The 19,364-nt window shown below is 35.7% G+C and overlaps 1 protein-coding gene across 1 annotated transcript in view; it reads right to left on the bottom strand.

Annotated features, from left to right (window-relative positions):
* Nucleotides 1–1,080: 1,080 nt before the first annotated feature.
* Nucleotides 1,081–19,364, bottom strand: part of CRY1 (cryptochrome circadian regulator 1) — an 83,376-nt gene continuing 65,092 nt past the window's right edge. Inside the window, exons 3-13 of the mRNA XM_004743077.3 lie at nt 18,555–18,697; nt 12,119–12,303; nt 11,650–11,738; nt 10,933–11,073; nt 10,540–10,851; nt 9,050–9,201; nt 8,612–8,814; nt 8,417–8,512; nt 2,851–2,922; nt 2,672–2,775; nt 1,081–1,720 (exon numbers count right to left, since the gene is read on the bottom strand). Of these exons, the coding sequence (XP_004743134.1) occupies nt 2,672–2,775; nt 2,851–2,922; nt 8,417–8,512; nt 8,612–8,814; nt 9,050–9,201; nt 10,540–10,851; nt 10,933–11,073; nt 11,650–11,738; nt 12,119–12,303; nt 18,555–18,697 (1,497 nt within the window). The 3' untranslated portion in view covers nt 1,081–1,720. The remainder of the gene's footprint in view (nt 1,721–2,671; nt 2,776–2,850; nt 2,923–8,416; nt 8,513–8,611; nt 8,815–9,049; nt 9,202–10,539; nt 10,852–10,932; nt 11,074–11,649; nt 11,739–12,118; nt 12,304–18,554; nt 18,698–19,364) is intronic.

The raw sequence follows: 19,364 nt of genomic DNA, 5'->3' as shown, positions 1-19,364 counted from the left end.
GGTATGAAGCCTTTTTAAAAAACAAAACAAAACAAAACAAAACCAACACAAAAAACCCTGAATCTTCTATTCCCCAGATGATGGTCCCCATCATGATGATGGTCCCCATCATGATGATGGTCCCAGATCTATGAGTTTCTCAATGCTGTACAGTACAATCAGGTCCAAAGGATAGACTGACTGGTAAATACAAGCATCATGAAAGATATCAAGATATCACTCCTTATTAACAGTGGCAAAAGAAGATAGATAATGCATATTTTTTTCTTTTCTAAGTAATGGAACTTATCACTCAGTGTTAATTCATTATTCAAGTTGCTTTTATATGTGTATCATGTAAAAATATGTTACTGTTTTTGGATTTTAGACTCAAATTATTAAGTTACTTTTAAATATAATTATCACCCTGAACATCTATCACAACTAAAGACTGGGAAAAAGAAAAAAAAATAACACTGGTTATAATTCCAAAAGGGAAAAACTAGCCTACAAGAGACAGGAATGGGATAATAATAGTAATGAGAATAACAACAGCTAACTGCAGCTGTAGCATACAGTTAGGCAGACTATGCACTGCACGATCCAGGGATCTATAAAGCACAGCAGCCTTGCAGCTAACATTTATCGACTCACTGCCACATGCCAGGCACTGTTATGAGGATTTCATATGTAGTATGAAGCAGATACTACTCTTACCCCTATAAGGTTAATAACTTGTCCAAGATCTCAAACGAGTGGCAGAGCCAGGTCTTTGACTCCAGAGCCCACATTATTAATTATAGTGACTAACGCATAGTTATAAGCCCCATTACCTGAAATAACCACTTTGGTTTTGCATCTTTCTTGCAGATAGGTATTATAAAAAGTATAAAGCATTTGGAAGTTGGTAATCTTATTTGGAATAATTGTGAAAAATACTGCATTACTAAAATAAGTGGAACCTGATCCTTAATTCAGAATGGTTACATGTGGTTTACAGACTGTCTCTGATTTGTAATCACATCTCATATAACAATGCTCTCCCCCTTACCTAAAACAAAAACTTAAAAAGAAAAAACAACCACCACCAAGGACACAAGATTCCATATATGCATATACTTTAATAACAAGGTCACTTAGCTATAAATGAACAAAAGGAGACAAGGAGAACTTAACACATGATACTTCCACAGATTTGGGTCAAAACAGGCATACATGAAGATTTAAAACATATATTGTCTGTGTTAACAGAGGTTATAAGTACCAATTTTGATTGTGCACATTTTCTAAAACATTATCAAAGAATGTAAAGTTAGATCAAACAATGATGTCAAGAAAATTTTGTCCTAAAATTTTAACAAAGTCTTTTAAGAAAGTCTAAAACCCTCCTATTTTCCCACATTGACTCTCAAAACTTCAGTTTGTATATCAGAATATCAGTTTGCCACTTTAACCTTTACCATACATGAAAAATTATCAAAAATATATTGATGGGTCTATATTGTGACTATTTATATTTACATTAAGCAAAATTATTACCAAGTTCTTTATATACAAATTACCATTTGTCCTACATGAAGTTCATTAAAAAGTTTAAAACTACAGAAATGTCATTAGAAACAATGCATTTCAAAATGTAACTGCTTTCCATCAATGAAGAACATTTTAAAATAATTTAACTGAAAAAAGTAGTGAACTCCCCACCAATTTCAGCTGCAACAGTATTCCTCCTGAATGTTTTCTGTGATTTAAGGGGGGAAAAAATGGGGTAAAGTTTGATTGCAAGGAATTAAATGATAAAAATTTGATGAGTGTTTACTGATCTTATTTTCAAGCAATGTACAGTCTAATTAGGGCTGGTGCTAAAAACTAAAGCAATTTTAAAAAAAATTTTATATTTTTTATTTTACTTTTTATTATTGCTGTTCATATATATATTATTACTGAAGTATAACTGACAGACAATATTATATTAAGTTTCTGGTGTACATCATACTGATTCAACAATTCTGTATGTTAATCAATGGTTAACATGATAAATATAGTTAGCAGTAATTTAAAAAATGCCAACAGTTTAAGATAACTGTTAAACATCCTTAAAACCTGGTAAATGTACTATTATAGATACTCTTCAAATAAACTTAAATCAAAAAATAGTATCCCACATCCAATTCAACTGAATATAGCCATGGCCTTTTGATACCTCTAAAAAGGACCAATATTTAAAAAATCAAACTATTCCAGAACTGGGAAGAATTTAGACTTCAGAAGTATCAGAACAGATAAAAGAAAGTTATAAACATTTAAGAGGAAAAGATTTGGAGAAAAGTTCATAAAGGGATTAATAATACCACTAAAATAAAAAGTCACTTTAATTGTTTTAGACTCAAGGTCGTATAGTAAGGAATTAAAAAGATGTCTTTTTCTGAGAAAAAACTTGAGCACAACATCATTACTTTTTCAAATTTAAGTATCATCAATTAGGATGATCTTAAAACTAAGTGCTGCAATTTTTCCAGTAGAGATGCACTTCTCTTGTCTAAGAATTAACTAATTTTATAATAATCACTGAAAAATTTAAGGCTCAGTTTCTCTAGTTTGAAAAATGTGATAAGCTCCATTTCAGAAATTGTCTTATTTATATCGATTACACACTACACTAAAGGAAGAAATAAAGGTCCAAAGTATTTACCTAATTAGTGCTCTGTCGCTGGACCTTAGAACCGATACTCTGCGTGTCCTCTTCCTCACTAGGACGTTTCCCACTACTGAGACCAGTGCTCATGGAGCTTCTTCCTACATATTTACAAAACAATTATGTTTAAGATAGGAAGGTGAAAAGAACAGAATGTTCAAATGCTTCATTCTTACCTTGCTTTAATAGGTGAGCTTGTTGATTGTCTCCATGAGCGTAATGTAAAATACCACTCCCTTGAGAGCAACCTGTTAGTATTTAAAACACAGTAAAATTACTTAAACCCCAAATCTTATGTATTAAGACTACAAATCTAGTTTTTAGTAACTGTATTAAGGTCATTTATGCTTTTTAGGACTAAACCTCAATCCTTCATAAGAACAAAGTCACAAGTCCAAATCAGGAAAATTTAAACTTAGGGTCATATAAATGTTGACTTTTGGTTCAAAGGCAAAATCACTGATAATCATTTTCTAAAAAACATTTCTTTACTGAGTAACAATTAGACACTTGACCATGGAAGCAAAATATAGAGCAACAGTGAAATATACATCCTCCTTTACCTCTTGTCCCTTTATTCCACATTCTTCCCTCAGTGCCTGTCCAAAATATATGTCCTTGGAGATAAGTGAATAAGGGCCTTCCAGATGAGAATTAAACAATTCAAATCACACAAAGAGGAGGAAACACAATGTGGCAGTTACCTAGCCTAAGCAATTACATTAATCCTTCCAAAAAGAAACAATGTTATAGGAGAGGGGGTTGGCACAGAAAGTAGGTTCTAGAGAAACAATATGTCCAGATAATGTCAGTATGTCCAAATAATGGACAAATGTGAACATTCTAGCCCCTACACAGAAGTCGCCTTATGGTCTAAGACAATCTACTTATGTTTTTATTGTAATTTCATGCTCATCGAGTTCCTCTGGATAAAGAATTCAGCTTTTTAGGTACTCAGAATTGGGAAAGTGAATGCCCTGATGAGGGATGAGGGCTTCTATCACCAGAAAGTGATAGATAATAAATAATAAACTAGTGCTCCCTGTTGATATATATATTTTAAACATTTTATTTATTTGTCAGAGAAAGAGAGAGAGAGAGAGAGAGCATAAGTAAGGAGAGCAGCAAGGAGCTGCTCTCAGCAGGGAGCCCTATGCAAGACTCAATCTTAGGACCCTGGGATCATGACCTGAGCCAAAGGCATATGCTTAACTGCCTGAGCCACCCACACATCCCTGCTATTTTATATCACATGGATGGTGTGTATGTGTGTACATGTGTTTGTGTGTGAGTGTGTGTATGTTTGTATTTGGTGATGGTGCAGAGGAAGAGAGAGAGTCCTAAGTAGGCTCCACAACCAGTTGGCGCCTGATGCAGGGCTCAGTCTCATGATCCTGAGATCATGACCTGAGCCAAAATCAAGAGTCGGATGCTTAACTCACTTTTAAACCTCTAGTCTGCCACTTCTAATTATACTAAAAACACTCTGTTCTTGGACTTGTTGAAGGTCAGATTCTGGACTACAGCACATTCACCACTGAATGGTGTTACTCCTGGTTTCACCATCAGCAGAGTGTCCCCTAATAGTGATAATTGTTGTCTTCCATTATTGCACAAGATTATTTAAAACTTCACCCAAACAATGTGAATGTACTTAATTCCACTGAATTGTACATTTAAAACGGTTAAATGCTAAGTTTTATGTTACATATATTTTGCAATCAAGAAAACTTCAATAGGGCACCTAGGTGGTTCTGCTGGTTGAGTATTGGACTCTTGGTTTCAGTTCGGTTCATGATCTTGGGACCTAGTCCTGCATTAGGCTCCCCACTCAGCAGGGAGTCTGCCTGGGATTCTCATCTCCCTCTGTCCTTCCCCCTACTCATGCACACACTCTCTCTCTAAATTTTTTTAAAAAAACAAAGGAAACAAACAAAAGGAAACTTCAAAAAATACATTTTCAATTATTGTATTTAGTTGAGTGCTAAATTGTTGAGTGCTCCTTTATGCTAGAGATTATACTAGGTACTAGGGATAGAAATATTATAAAAACATGAGGTCTTATCTTCAAGGGGCTCACAGTCCAAGAAGAAGGTGATAGATACATAAAATCACTAAGTACAAATAAGTAATATAATGGTCCTGGGATGGAAGTTGTTATAGCATACAGTGAGGACACTGAGGAAGGAAAAGTCAATTTTATTGGAAGAGTCACAGAGGTAGGCTCTAAATAACAGACTAGTCACCTCATTTTCTCAGCTCCATCAATTTTATTCCTCTTCCTGTTCTAAGATAAATGAGAATAATCTCATAAACAAAAAAATACTGAGTGAAAGCAGCCAGACACGGAAAAGAGCACAAACTATAATATTTTTATGAAGTTCAAAAATGGGAAAAAATAGAATTAGAAATCAGGAGAATGATTACTTTTGAAGATGGGGGAGGGATTAATAAGCTCAATAAATACATACAGAATTTCCTTAAGATAGCATCTTATTCCTTTAGAGAGTTAAATGATAAGCAGGCACCTAAAATCTTCCTGTGCCCTAAATTCACGAATATCTCAACTGCCTGTAACTTCCCCATAAAAGTGCAGTAAACTGGGGCGCCTGGGTGGCTCAGTTGTTAAGTGTCTGCCTTCAGCTCAGGTCATGATCTCAGGGTCCTGGGATGGAGCCCCGCATTGGACTCTCTGCTCTGCAAGCCTGCTTCTCCCTCTCCCTCTGCCTGCTGCTCCCCTTACAGTGCTCTCTGTCAAAGAAAAAAATCTTCTAAAATATGCAGTAAATTATATTTTCACAAGAATAACAGTACAAGAGACAATGAGCAGAGAAAAGAGCTTTGCCAAATCAATTGGCTAATGACTAGCTTAGCTGCTTAGAAAAATCAGAAATCCCATATTCATCATGTCTTTAGGGACACTACAGTAGTTAAATTTCAAATGCCAAGATTATATGAGATAGGAGTCTTAGAATGAAAACTTTAAAAAAAAACACCCCATATTTGTTTTAAAAAATCCCACATTTTTCTAAGGGCAAAAGTTTATATGAACAGACTCTTCTTATGTTATACTGCCAACAGCACCAAAAGGGTTTTTCACTCATAAAATTCTAACTAGGGGTGCCTGGGTACCTAGGTTGGTTAAGTGTCTGCCTTTAGCACGGGTCATGATCTCAGAGTCCTGGGATGGAGCCCCACATAGGGCTCCCTGCTCAGTGGGAGATGCTTCTCCCTCTACCCCTCCCCCTGCTTATGCATGCTGTCAAATAAATAAAAAAAAAACTTTAAAAAATTCTAACTTAAAGTACTGTGGGGAGAAAACTGCATAGAAAAGATGTTCAAAGGAAATATGCTGAAATTTTAATAGTGACTATCTCTGCTAGATGGAATTGTGGGTGATTTTTATTTTTCTTCTTTTCTATTTTTCTGAATTTCCTAAACTGTATATGGTGAATAGTTTTTTGTTTTTTTTTTTTTAAGATTTTATTTATTTACTTGAGAGAGAGACCGTGAGACAGAGCATGAATGAGGAGAAGGTCAGAGAGAGAAGCAGACTCCCCATGGAGCTGGGAGTCCGATGCGGGACTCGATTCCGGGACTCCAGGATCATGACCTGAGCCGAAGGCGGTCGTCCAACCAACTGAGCCACCCAGGCGTCCCAATAGTTTTTTTTTTTTTAAAGCAGTTTTGAGGTACAATTACATAACATAAAATTCAGCTGTTTTAAGTATACAGTTCAATAATTTTTAGTAAATTTACAGAGTTGTGTCATCATCAGCACAATCCAGATTTAGAACACTTTCATGCCCATTTGCATTCATTCTCATTCCTACCCTAAACCTAAGGTAACCATTAACTTACTTTATTTTAAAGACATGCCTTTTCTGAATAATTCATACAAATGGAATTGTACAATATGTGGTCTTTTATGTCTGGATTCTGTAACTTAACATAGTATTTTTGAGGTCTATCCATGTTGCAGCAAGCACCAGCATTTTATTCCTTCTTACGGATTAGTATTCCATTGCATGGATGTACCACATTTTGACTATTATAAATAAAGCCATCATAAACATCCTCATGATCCTTGTCTTTGTGTAGATATGTTTTCATTTCTTTTGGACAGATATTTAGGAATGGAATTTCTGGGTTTTATGTTAAGTTTATAACATAAACTTTTATGTTAAGTTTAAGAAACTGCCAACCTGTTTCCAAAGTGGCTGTACCATTTTACAGACCACCCCTCACAACATATGAGGGTTCCAGGCTCTTCACATCCTCCGCAACTCTTGTTATTGTCTGTCATTTTTTAGGCACTCGAGTGGGTACAGGGTAAATAAGTCATCCCAGTTTGATAGGGATTTTTCAAGTGTTAGCACTGCAAGTCTCATGTCTCAGGAAACCCCTCAATTCCAGGTAATCACTGACAGTTGGTTACCCTAAGTGGGAAGTCTCTGAGTGGTTTTGATTTGCATTTCCCTACTGACTAATAATGCTGAACAGGTATTTTTAATAGAAAAAAATAAAAAATAAAATGTATTACTATCATAAATAGATTATGGTTTGCTTTATTATAAGAACAGAAGTACTTCAAGTCATCTATGTACAAGTTATAAATAATCTTGCCCTTTGATATACCTTGTGAGACACTATAAAAGTCTACAAACAGGGTAAGTAGAGGGCATAAAAGGATATACTTCAGAATGTGGCAAAAATCCCCTTGTATTGGGCATAAAGTAAATAGTCAAAATGTGAGTGCTTTGCTCCTTTCTCCTTAATCTAATTGTTAAAGAAAAAAAAGTATATGCTCTCAAAAGGATACAGAGTATTTCTGAATCAGAAAGGCTCAATTTTTTAAAGGGTTTGTTCTTAATATCAATTTTAAACATGTGACTTTTTTTGGGGAAAAAAAAGTATTCCTCAAATGCCTTGAGGCATTTAATTAATTAATTAATCAAATTAATTAGCCTCATGCTATTTTTGGTTAGAACCCTTAAAAACTGATACAATGATTCAAATTTCCAATACTGGCTCCTTGACATTATTAATATCACACATTAAGAATATATGTGGCAACTAAGTATATATCATATGGAAAACCACTACAAATAAGACTGGAAGGAAAAACTCATGTGCAGAAAGCTAAAGGCCCTATGCATGTGTATGATAAACCTTTTGGCCATATTCATAGGACCACTAAACCTTAACTATTTACCTTATACATAAAAGTAAAAAAGTAAAAAAAAAAAAAAGAAAAAAAAAAAGAGCCTTCAGAAGGGATATCTGAGTTTCATTCTACCCTTAAAATTGTCCTCCTCGGGGTGCCTGGGTGGCTCAGTGGGTTAAAGCTTCTGCCTTCGGCTGGGGTCATGACCCTGGGGTCTTGGGATCAAGCCCTACATCGGACTTTCTGCTCAGCAAGAAGCCTGCCCCATCCCCACCACCTGCCTCTCTGCCTACCTGTGATCTCTGTCAAAAAAACAAGATCTAAAAAAAAACTGTCCTCCTCATTCAGTTTGTAAGATCTTTACCTTGAGCTAAATTCTACTACATGTAATGATGGTTTCCATCTCCAAAATGTCACTAATGGAATGACAGGGATGTGTGTGTGTGTGTGTGTGTGTGTGTGTGTGTGTGTGTGTACATGTATGGAGAAAAATATTATAGTGAGATTTAATAAAAAATATATTTGATTATTAATCTCTCTATGTTGCAAAGTATAGAAATTTCCTTTTCACTTACTTCCACTGCTGCTACAACCTGGAATATTTTCTCCAGGAGAATACCCCAACAGGCCTCCATTCCCATTAGGATTAGAAGGCACTGATGCAAGAAGACCTAAAGGGAAAAAATTTCCTATTAAACTATGGCCAAGATCAAACTCAAGGATAGATACATAAACACCTCCGAAGAAACAAACCAAAGTTACTAACATACCTAGTCCTCTATATCGTGAAAGCTGCTGATAGATCTGCTTCATCCTTTCAATATTTAAACGGCTTGCCTCAGCATGATTTACCATTGGTTTAGGATAATTAACTCCTATCAAACATTTGGCTACCTTTTGGATACCTTCTGGTGCATTCCAGGGATCATAGATGTATTTTGCAGGGAAACCTCTTAGGACAGGCAAATAACGTCTTTTGGGAGAAGGAAGAAAAATTATAAATAAAATGAACTACAAGCAAATTATAAAAAACTAATTATTAGCTATGAATGACCAAAATCAAGCCAAAACCATTTAATGATTTATTTACCCATCTCCTCATCTCTGCTGCCCATCATGAGTAGGGAACACCTTAAGTGTTGCTTAAACATGAAAAGCTCTTCCTGGATTAGTTATTCCAAACTGAATAATAATCACCCTTGATTTACCTGATATAGTCTCCATTGGGATCTGTTCTCCTACCAAAACCAACAGGGCAATAGCAGTGAAAAAACTGTTGGAAAAAGGAACTACAAGACAGCCACATCCAACTTCCAGCATTTATGCTCCAATCTGCATCAAGCAATAATTCTTCAAATACCTTCAGAAGTAACAGTAACCAATTAGTTTGTACACATATAATTCTCAAAGCAAGCATTTTCCAGGTCTCTGTAGATCAAAAGTCAAGGCAAAGAAAATCTAGCACAGAACCGTAAAACTAAACATTCCAACGTGGGCTCCTTGTTAATATTCTGTTCTATAATGAGTTATTTCAGGGAAAGAAAAATATCAGTAATGTAAGTGAATTTTTCTTTCTAGTCTTTGCAGTATTATGGGGGAGGGTAAAATAATCAGTCAAGTCACTGATTCAATTAAAAAATGGAAGAAAAAAAGCAGTAAACATTTTCAAGAAAGCAAAGATGTTATCAAATAAATCACTAACAAAAACTGAGAAGCTTGGTACACTCCCCTACATATAGGGAGCACCCAAATAAAAATGACTTAAAATGCACTAGTGAAAAAGCAAAAGATAAAAAAAAAAAGCACTAGCATTATAGCGTTTAAATTTGGAATTCCTTGACCAAAAGGGAATTAGACTTTAAACACCTTTTTATAAATTCATTAAGTCTGTACTAGACATTTACTTCATGTAAAACTTTGTATTAGGAAATACCAGAGACACAAAAGAAAAAAAAAAGGATCAGAAATGGTCCTTGGGGGCGCCTGGGTGGCTCAGTGGGTTAAGCCGCTGCCTTCAGCTCGGGTCATGATCTCAGGGTCCTGGGATCGAGTCCCACATCGGGCTCTCTGCTCTGCGGGGAGCCTGCTTCCCTCTCTTTCTCTCTGCCTGCCTCTCCGTCTACTTGTGATTTCTCTCTGTCAAATAAATAAATAAAATCTTTAAAAAAAAAAAAAAAAGAAATGGTCCTTGGATAGGGGACATCTATGATATAGGCAGATAGATAAAACAAGTCCTGTTATATATAACCACAAGATGATGTCTCAAAATAATACTATGCTTCACTTTACAAAACAAATCATTAAAAAGTTATGATATTGAAGTGATATTTTAAATTTTATAATGTAAATTCACTATTTCTAAGAATTCTTGGGTAAATCCTCTTTTGTAACAGAAATGATCACCTATAAATATGTAATCCAATGAGTCCAGAGTGTTAAATTTTATAGTTCCCTTGATGGCTAGGCTGGTTCAGTCTCTGAAATGACTTGAGGTTAATCAAACCAGTTATCACCATTTCTCCTGATTACACCATTTCTGCTCTCCAACAGTGTGCCTGTATTAGGGAATTAAATTCTTTACCTGCTGGAAAAAATTAGACTATAAATGAATCTAAGTAACAGACAACTTCTAGGAATTGTTTTAGTAAGGTATAGACTCAAAATAAGACAGTGCTACATTAGTTAGAAGAATACTCACCTTCATTCCTTCTTCCCAACTAATCCACAGGTCACCTCGGGTCAGGAAGCAAGCCACTGCATGTCTGGCTAAATGGTGAATCCAACCCTCCTGACGAAGCTGTGTCATGATGGCATCAATCCATGGAAAACCTGTCCGGCCTTCCGCCCATTTTGCTAAAGCCTCAGGATTTTTATCCCAAGGAATCTGAACACAGATGGGATTTCCTTCCATTTTATCAAAGCGTGGGTTATTTGTTGCTGCTGTATAGAAAAATTCACGCCATAACAGTTGCCCATAAAGGGACAGTGGAGGGGAACTGTTCTTCTTTACCTAAAGTTAAAAAGCAAAGAAGTAGTAACACCAATTTTTAAAGAAGTATTTTGAAAAATAAGCTTCAGTTTTAGGTAATACCTTTTTGTATAGATCTGTTAGTTTGAAGTAAAACAGTCGACATGACAAACAACCAAATCGGAGATAAGGACTGAGTCCAGTAGGGCTAGCGAGCAGGGAATTTGCATTCATTCGAGGTCTTTCAAAGTTTGCCACCCAAGCCTGAAAACACAAAGAGAATTATGCTAGTTAACTGGCTTTTCCATTTAAAAAGAGTGTTTAAAACTGACCTGTTTTTTTTAAGTTACATAGTTCTTGGGGAATAAAATTTTATTACCCCAGTCACAGACATGTTTTAATAAGAAACACAACAGAATAAAAGTGAGCTTTCTTTTGTTTCAGCCATCCTTGGGTAACACATACTCATATGAAATAAATTAACCTCAAATTCCTAACCCCAAGCTAAGAGCACTTTTGACCTGTCTTCCTGACACTGAGCTCAAGGTGAAATAGAAGAACTTTATCTTAGCTTCAAAGATACAGTCATCAGATACCAGCTTACATAGGAAGAATATAAGAGGTGGCATTGGTAGTAGCTAAAGAGGAAACAGTCAGTGGAGGAAGAAAAAAATATTTAAATGAGGAGATGGTTATTAATCTTCAAACAATTAGGTTTATGTCATTTTAACTATTTCTCTCAATTCTTCTTTTCAATAGTCAATTTTTTGTTTTTAAAAAGAGTGAAATTATTTTTTAATTGTCAGTTTGGAAATACAAGCATGATCTCTATTATCATACTTTTCTTTCCAAATGCCTTTCCAAACGTGTAAGTGCTTCAGTTTCTCCGCCTGGCCATACTGCAGAGGGCAAGCCATCTGTATCAAAACCTAAAAAAAAAAAACAAACAGAAAAAAGAAAAAGATATTCTTCTGGAACTAAAATAATTTTTTATGAACCACAATAATTGGTAAAACTACTTCACAGAAAAATTATGACAGTAGCATAAATATGAACTTATGGCCCTAGATAGGTCTTCACATATAAGGACATAATATCGTCTCTGTTCTTTAGGACAAACATTTTAAGGTTATTAACAGATACATAACATTTATAGAACACATAATATATAGATTTATCACTTCTTAGTATAAGAGATTAAGATTTTTTTCTCCTTTGTTTCCCTCTTAATGCAAAATACTTTACATATCAAATCAGAAGTGAGATTTTCTCAGTGGTTTATTGATTCTCAAGCTTCATTTACACCTACCTAGTTCTTCTAGTGAAGGGACTCCATATTTCTCATCATGGTCATCAGACAGAGGAGTTGTACACTTTTCTATCACTTCAGAAGTAATTGTCTCTACTGGCATCTCTAGTGGTTCCATTTTGCTGATGAGAGTCTGGAATCTTTTATAAGTAAGAGGTGGCTGTCCACCATTGAGTTCTATGATCCTATTACAAATTTAGTAAAATGCAAATAAAAAAAATAGTTAGTAAAATGCAGCTAATATTAAAAAATAGTAATATATTTTGATTGATAACTTCTGAAAATGCTTAAAATCAAAACACAAAGTTAAGGGGTGCCTGGGTGGCTCAGTGGGTTAAAGCCTCTGCCTTCAGCTCAGGTCATGATCCCAGGGTTCTGGGATCGAGCCCCACGTCAGGCTTTCTGCTCTGCAGGGAGCCTGCTTCCTCTTCTCTCTCTCTCTGCCTGCCTCTCTGCTTACTTGTGATCTCTGTCTGTCAAATAAATAAATAAAATCTTTTAAAAAAAAAAAACACCAAAAAACACAAAGTTAATTACTTAAGACTTCCAGGAGGATATAAGCTTCTCATATGACCAGGAAACTTATTGAAATAGCTAGTGAATCTAAAAGTTATTCTCTTCATTTTCTAGACATCTGCTATGTGTCAAAAATATACAGCATGCAAATAACAAAACCTTTAAGACAAAGGGTATTATTAAGCACCATGAGTGAAAAAACAAGTGGTTAAGTTAGCCTGAAGACAATAACATAAAAATAATATATGTGAAAAGGTAAAAACACATTATAACACAGTTTAAAGAATCTCTTAATCATCGGTAAAAAACAAACCAGACCAGTATTATAATGAGAAGCAATAAAGCAAGTCTTATTAATTAGGATTCTACATACTATATACTCTATGCTATATACTATAGTGATAATCACTTGCAACTTTCTGTTGTGCTCATTATGCCTTTGTTAAATATGTCAGTATATGTATCTTATGGACATACTTTATATTTCCCTCCTCCTTTTCAATGTACTGTTGGAATCAGTTTGCTAGTATTTTGTGAAGATCTTCATATCTACATTCACGAGAGATACTGACCTATAGTTCTCTTTTTTTATGGTGTCTTTATCTGGCTTGGTACCAGGCTGATACTGGCCTCATAGATGAATTTGGAAGTGAAATTAAGAAAACAATCTCATTTACAGTTGCACCAAAAAAATAAAATACCTAGGAATAAACTTAACCAAAGAGGTGAAAGACTTGTACTCTAAAAACTATAAAACACTGACAAAAGAAATTCAAGATAACACAAAGAAATGGAAAGACACTCCATACTTATGGCTGAAAGAACAAATACTGATGGGTTGCCTGGCTGGCTCAGTCAAAAGAATGTGCAATTCTTGATGTTGGGGGAGGGGAAGTTCCACGTTGGGTGTAGAGATTACATAAATAAATAAACCTAAAAAAATTAACACAAAATATATTAAAAAATTTATACACTACTCAAAGCAATATACACATTTAGTGTAACCCCTATCAAAATATCAATAGCATTGGGGTGCGTGGGGGGCTCAGTGGGTTAAAGCCGCTGCCTTTGGCCCAGGTCATGATCCCAGGATCCTGGGATCAAGCCCCACCTCAGGCTCTCTGCTCATCAAGGAGCCTGCTTCCTCCTCTCTCTCTATCTGCCTCTCTGCCTACTTGTGACCTCTGTCAAATAAATAAATAAAATCTTAAAAAAAAAATCAATAGCAATTTTCCCAGAGCTAGAACAGAAAATTCTAAAGTTTACATGGAACCACAAAAGACCTTGGAGAGCCAAAGCAATCTTGAAAAAGAAAAAACATTACTGGAGGTATCACAATTCCAAATTTCAAATTACATTATAAAGTGGTAGTAATTAAAACAGCATGGTACTAGCATAAAAAGAGACATATAGGTCAGTGGAACAGAACAGAAAACCCAGAAATAAACCCACAATTACATTTGGTCAGTTAATTATCAACAAAGGAAGAATGAATATACAATGGGAGAAAGTCTCTTCAACAAATGGTGTTAAGAAACTGTACAGCTATATGCAAAAGAAATGAAACTGGACCAATTTCTTGCACCATATGCAAAAATAAACTTAAAACAGATTAAAGACCTAAATGTGAGACCTGAAACCATAACAATCCTTGAAGAGAGCACAGGCAGTAAGTTTCTCTGACATCAGCTGTAGCAACATTTTTTTAGCTATGTCTCCTCAGGCAAGGGAAATAAAGGCAAAAATAAGCTACTGGGACTACATCAAAATAAAAAGCTTCTGCAAAGAAGGAAACAATCAACAAAACTAAAAGTCAACCTACTGAATGAGAGAAGACATTTGCAAATGACATATTTGATAAAGGGTTTGTATCCAAAATCTATAAAGAACTTATAAAACTAAACACCCCAAAAATAATCCAATTAAAAATGGGCAGAATTGGGGTGCCTGGGTGGCTCAGTGGGTTAAAGCCTCTGCCTTTGGCTCAGGTCATGATCCCAGGGTCTTGGGATCGAGCCCTGCATCAGGCTCTCTGCTCAGTAGGGCCCCTGCCTCCCTCTCTCTCTCTCTGCCAGCCTCTGCCTACTTGTGATCTCTGTCAAATAAATAAATAAAATCTTTAAAAAGAAAACAATGGGCAGAACACATGAATATTTTTCCAAAGAAAACATCCAGATGGCCAAGAAACACATGAAAAGATGCTCAGTATCACTCATCATCAGGGAAATGTAAATCAAACTATAATGAGATATCACTGCATATCGTCAGAATGACTAAAATTAAAAACACAAAAACCAACAAATGTTTGTGAGGATGTAGAGAAAAGGGAACCTTCTTGCACTGTTGGTGGGAATGCAAATTGGTGCAATCACTGTGTAAAATGGTATGGAGGGTCTTCAAAAAGTTAGAATTACCCTAAGATCCAGTAATTGCACTACTGGATGCAAATAATACAAAATACAAAATACAAAAACACTCATTCAAAAGGACACATGCATCCCTATGTTTATAGCAGCATTATTTACAACAGTCAAACTACGGAAGCAGTCCAAGTATTCATTGATAGATGAATGGATAAAGACAATGTGTTTTGTATGTATGTGTGTATACACACACACATATGTACATGTATATATGTACACACACACACACACACTGGAACATTACTCAGCCATTAAAAAGAATGAAATCAGGGTGCCTAGGTGGCTCAGCGGGTTAAGCCTCTGCCTTCTGCTCAGGTCATGATCCCAGGGTCCTGGGATCGAGCCCTGTATCAGGCTCTCTACTCAGCAGGGAGCCTGCTTCCTCCTCTCTCTCTGCCTGCCTCTCCACCTACTTGTGATCTGTCTGTCCAATAAATAAATAAAATCTTTAATAAAAAAAACAAACACAAGAAACAACAAATGTTCGTGAGGATGTAGAGAAAAGGGAACCTTCTTACACTGTTGGTGGGAATGCAAATTGGTGCAATCACTGTGTAAAATGGTATGGAGGGTCCTCAAAAAGTTAGAATTACCCTAAGATCCAGTAATTGCACTACTGTGTTTTTACTCCCAAAATAGAAAAACACTCATTCAAAAGGGATACATGCATCCCTATGTTTATAGCAGCATTATTTAAAACAGTCAAGCTACGAAAGCAGTCCAAATATCCACTGATAGATGAATGGATAAAGACAATGTGGTTTGTATGTATGTATGTATATACCCACATATGTACATACATATATGTACACACACACACACTGGAATATTACTCAGCCATAAAAAAGAATGAAATCAGGGTGCGTGGGCGGCTTAGTGGGTTAAGCCTCTGCCTTCTGCTCAGGTCATGATCTCAGGGTCCTGGGATGGAGCCCTGTATCAGGCTCTCTGCTCAGGAGGGAGCCTGCTTCCCGCTCCCCCACCCCCCTCCACCCACCGGCCTCTCTGCCTACTTGTGATCTATCTCCCTGTCAACTAACTAAATAAAATCATTTAAAAAAAAAAGAATGAGGGCGCCTGGGTGGCTCAGTGGGTTGGGCCGCTGCCTTTGGCTCAGGTCATGATCTTGGGATCCTGGGATCGAGTCCCGCATCAGGCTCTCTGCTTGGCGGGGAGCCTGCTTCCTCCTCTCTCTCTCTCTGCCTACTTGTGATCTCTCTCTGTCAAATAAATAAATAAAATCTTAAAAAAAATAAAAATAAAAAATATTAAAAAATAAAAAACAAATGAAATCTTGCCATTTGCAACAACAAATATAGATAAAGTTAGAGAATATGATGCTAAGTGGAATACATTAGTCTGAGAAAGACAAATACCAAATGACTTCATATGTGGAATGTAAAAAACAAAACAAACAAGCAAGGGGGCAAAGAAAGACAAATCAAGAAACAGACACTTAACTACAGAGAACAAACTGATGGTTACCAGAGGGGAGGTGAAGCAGGATATGGGGTAAATAGGTGATGGAGATTAAAGAGTACACTTTTATCATGATGAAAATTTTTTTTAAAGTACATTTTTCACTATAATACATATAATTACATATAAATTATAATCTCTATGTAACTGTGATACCACAAGAACTATTCTCTCTGCTTTTAGTAATTTTGTTTTAGTGTAATACTTTGAGTTTATACACAGGGGCATAATGAAACTTATGGATAGTGAAACTGCAGTGATATTAGTGACACTGCTAATTACATGACTTAAGCAAAATAAAAACCTGAGAAAAATGTTTTCTGTATGTTACATTTTTATATGATGAATTATATATAGTAAATACTCACTATTCAATCCTTTAACTAAACAATCCAATTATATGCATAGCACTAAATCTCCCACTCGGATGCAACTGCTCTTACCTATTTTGTCTCTCATGGGGTTTGAGACAGGCCACTCGAAAATATTATCACTTTGGCATACTGATTACTTTGAATTAAAGTTACTTAAGAAACAGTCAGTATAAGAAGGACACTCTGAGCCTGCTCTGTCCCCCTGAAAGCAAGAAATAAGTTCCCTATGTGAAGGGCACTCTCCTAGAACCTGGAGAATAAAAGGTATCCTTATCATCAGAGACAGGGAATTCAGGCCTGAGAAGGCTATATAAACTTCAGACATGTGCTACCCTAAACTCAAACTTACTTAAGTGTCTTGGCATTTCTTCGCTTATTGTTTCTTTGTCTAAGAGATTTAAAAGTTGCCTGCTTTGCTTACTTCTTTGAGTCTCATAACCTGGATATATGATTCTTTTTTTGAATATATGAATTAAATTTATTTTTCTCCTGTTAGTCTGTCTTAAGTCAATTTAATTATTAGACCAGCCAGGAAGTTAGAAGGGGAAAAGGTAAAGTTCCACCCCCAAACCTACCCCAAATATACTTCCTTCTTGATATCAGCTTCCTAAAGTTAAGAAAACTGGTAAACTAGAAGGCAAGTTTATTTTCAAGAGATATATGACTTTGACTTAATAGGAAATAAGACCACTGCCTGAAATCAACCCACAGTTTTTCATACATTTGGAAAAATAGAATAAAATTAACTAGTTTGTCATATAGCTTATAGAATTAGCTTTACAAACTTGATAAAATGAGGAAATAACTAAAAGCAAAACAATTTAAAAGGCAAACGTTACTACATTAATAAATCTTGTGAACCCTCAAAACTCAAAGCATATAATAACTCCTAAATTTAAACTATAATCTTTTTTGGACAAAGCATCACCAAGAGATGGTATTTCAAGAAATACATTTTAAGAAATAAGATAGTACGCTGTTGTTCGGAGGACTATGGCTACACAAAGTAGTATTACATACAATTTGCAACTGGACTTAAAATCCAGATAGACAAGACTAACACATATGAAATAAAAAAACTTCAGACAATCATACTAAATATATCACAGCACTTCATGGTTTCATGTCATATAAACTATGAAATTAATATTGCTAAGAGCTCAGAAAGGCAAGACCACAGGCTGAGTTAGGACAATCAAGGTAAATTTAGTGATACTCTTAACAGTTTGAAACTGAGACTCGAAGTATTTTTGTCTTATGCACTCACACATCTGTAATTTTGGCATCTGTCACTAAGTAAAAAATCAGAGCAGTTAAATAAAATGCTAAGGGTCTGACATATTTATTTAATTCTCCCACAACTGTATTATGTATATGTTGTTACTTCCATTTAAAAAAACTGAAATCCCACAGGTTAAAACTTACTTGTCCGTGTACTTTTTTTTTAAATGCCCAGGGTGAGCCTAACGTAGGGTTTGGGTTCATAACCCTGAGATCAAGACAAGAGTTGGACACTTAACCAACAGAGTCATCCAGGTGCACCCTTGTCCATGTACTTAACACCCCTGAACTGTACACTTAAAAATGGTTGAGACAACAAATACTATGCGTATTATACCATAAAAATAAAAGAAAAAAACTTACTTGTCCAGGTCATATAATGTATGTGAAATTCGTACAATCACTTCCACTCCAGCTTCAGTAGCCAGTTTCTTAATAGCTGCATCTCGTTCCTTTCCAAAAGGCTCAGAATCATACTCAATTGAAAGTTTAGTAATGTTCCATTCCTAAAATACAAAAAAGGAACAAAAATGTACATAAATTTTCATAATTATTTTTCTACTATAACAATACATTCGGGGAAAAAGTGAAAAGCTTAAACCCTACATATAAAATAAATGTACATAAATCAAACTTCAAATATGCAGGAAGAAACTACACAATTTATTTATTTTTTTTTTAAGATTTTTATTTACTTGACAGAGAGAGATCACAAGTAGGCAGAGAGGCAGGCATGGGGGCAGGGGTTGGGGGGGGAAACAGGGTCCCCACCCAGCAGAGAGCCTGATTCAGGGCTTGATCCCAGGACCCTGGGACCCTGACCTAAGCCGAAGACAAGGGCTTTAACCCACTGAGCCACGCAGGTGCCCTGAAACTACACAATTTATAAATTCAGAATTATGTAACTAAGAAATGTATACTCAGTAGATTTTAGGCATTGCACTAGTCAGCAAACAATCTAACTAGCCATATGCTTAAAACCAGCTTCCTAAATTTGTTTGCATAGCACTTTATTTTTCAAATAATTTACACTTACATGTTCTCATTTGGTCTTCAAAATAACCCCCAGTTTGGCACTTTGGCTGATACCTCCATTTGGCAGAGAAAGTTATTTTAAAAATTTAGGGACTTGGGGGGCGCCTGGGTGGCTCAGTGGGTTAAGCCTCTGCCTTC

This window comes from Mustela putorius, unplaced genomic scaffold (assembly GCF_011764305.1).
Source record: "Mustela putorius furo isolate JIRA1106 unplaced genomic scaffold, ASM1176430v1.1 tig00000738_pilon_pilon_pilon, whole genome shotgun sequence".
Lineage (NCBI taxonomy): Eukaryota > Metazoa > Chordata > Mammalia > Carnivora > Mustelidae > Mustela > Mustela putorius.
The sequence above is the reverse complement of the archived record's forward strand: the minus strand, read 5'-3'. Positions and strand labels throughout refer to the sequence as shown.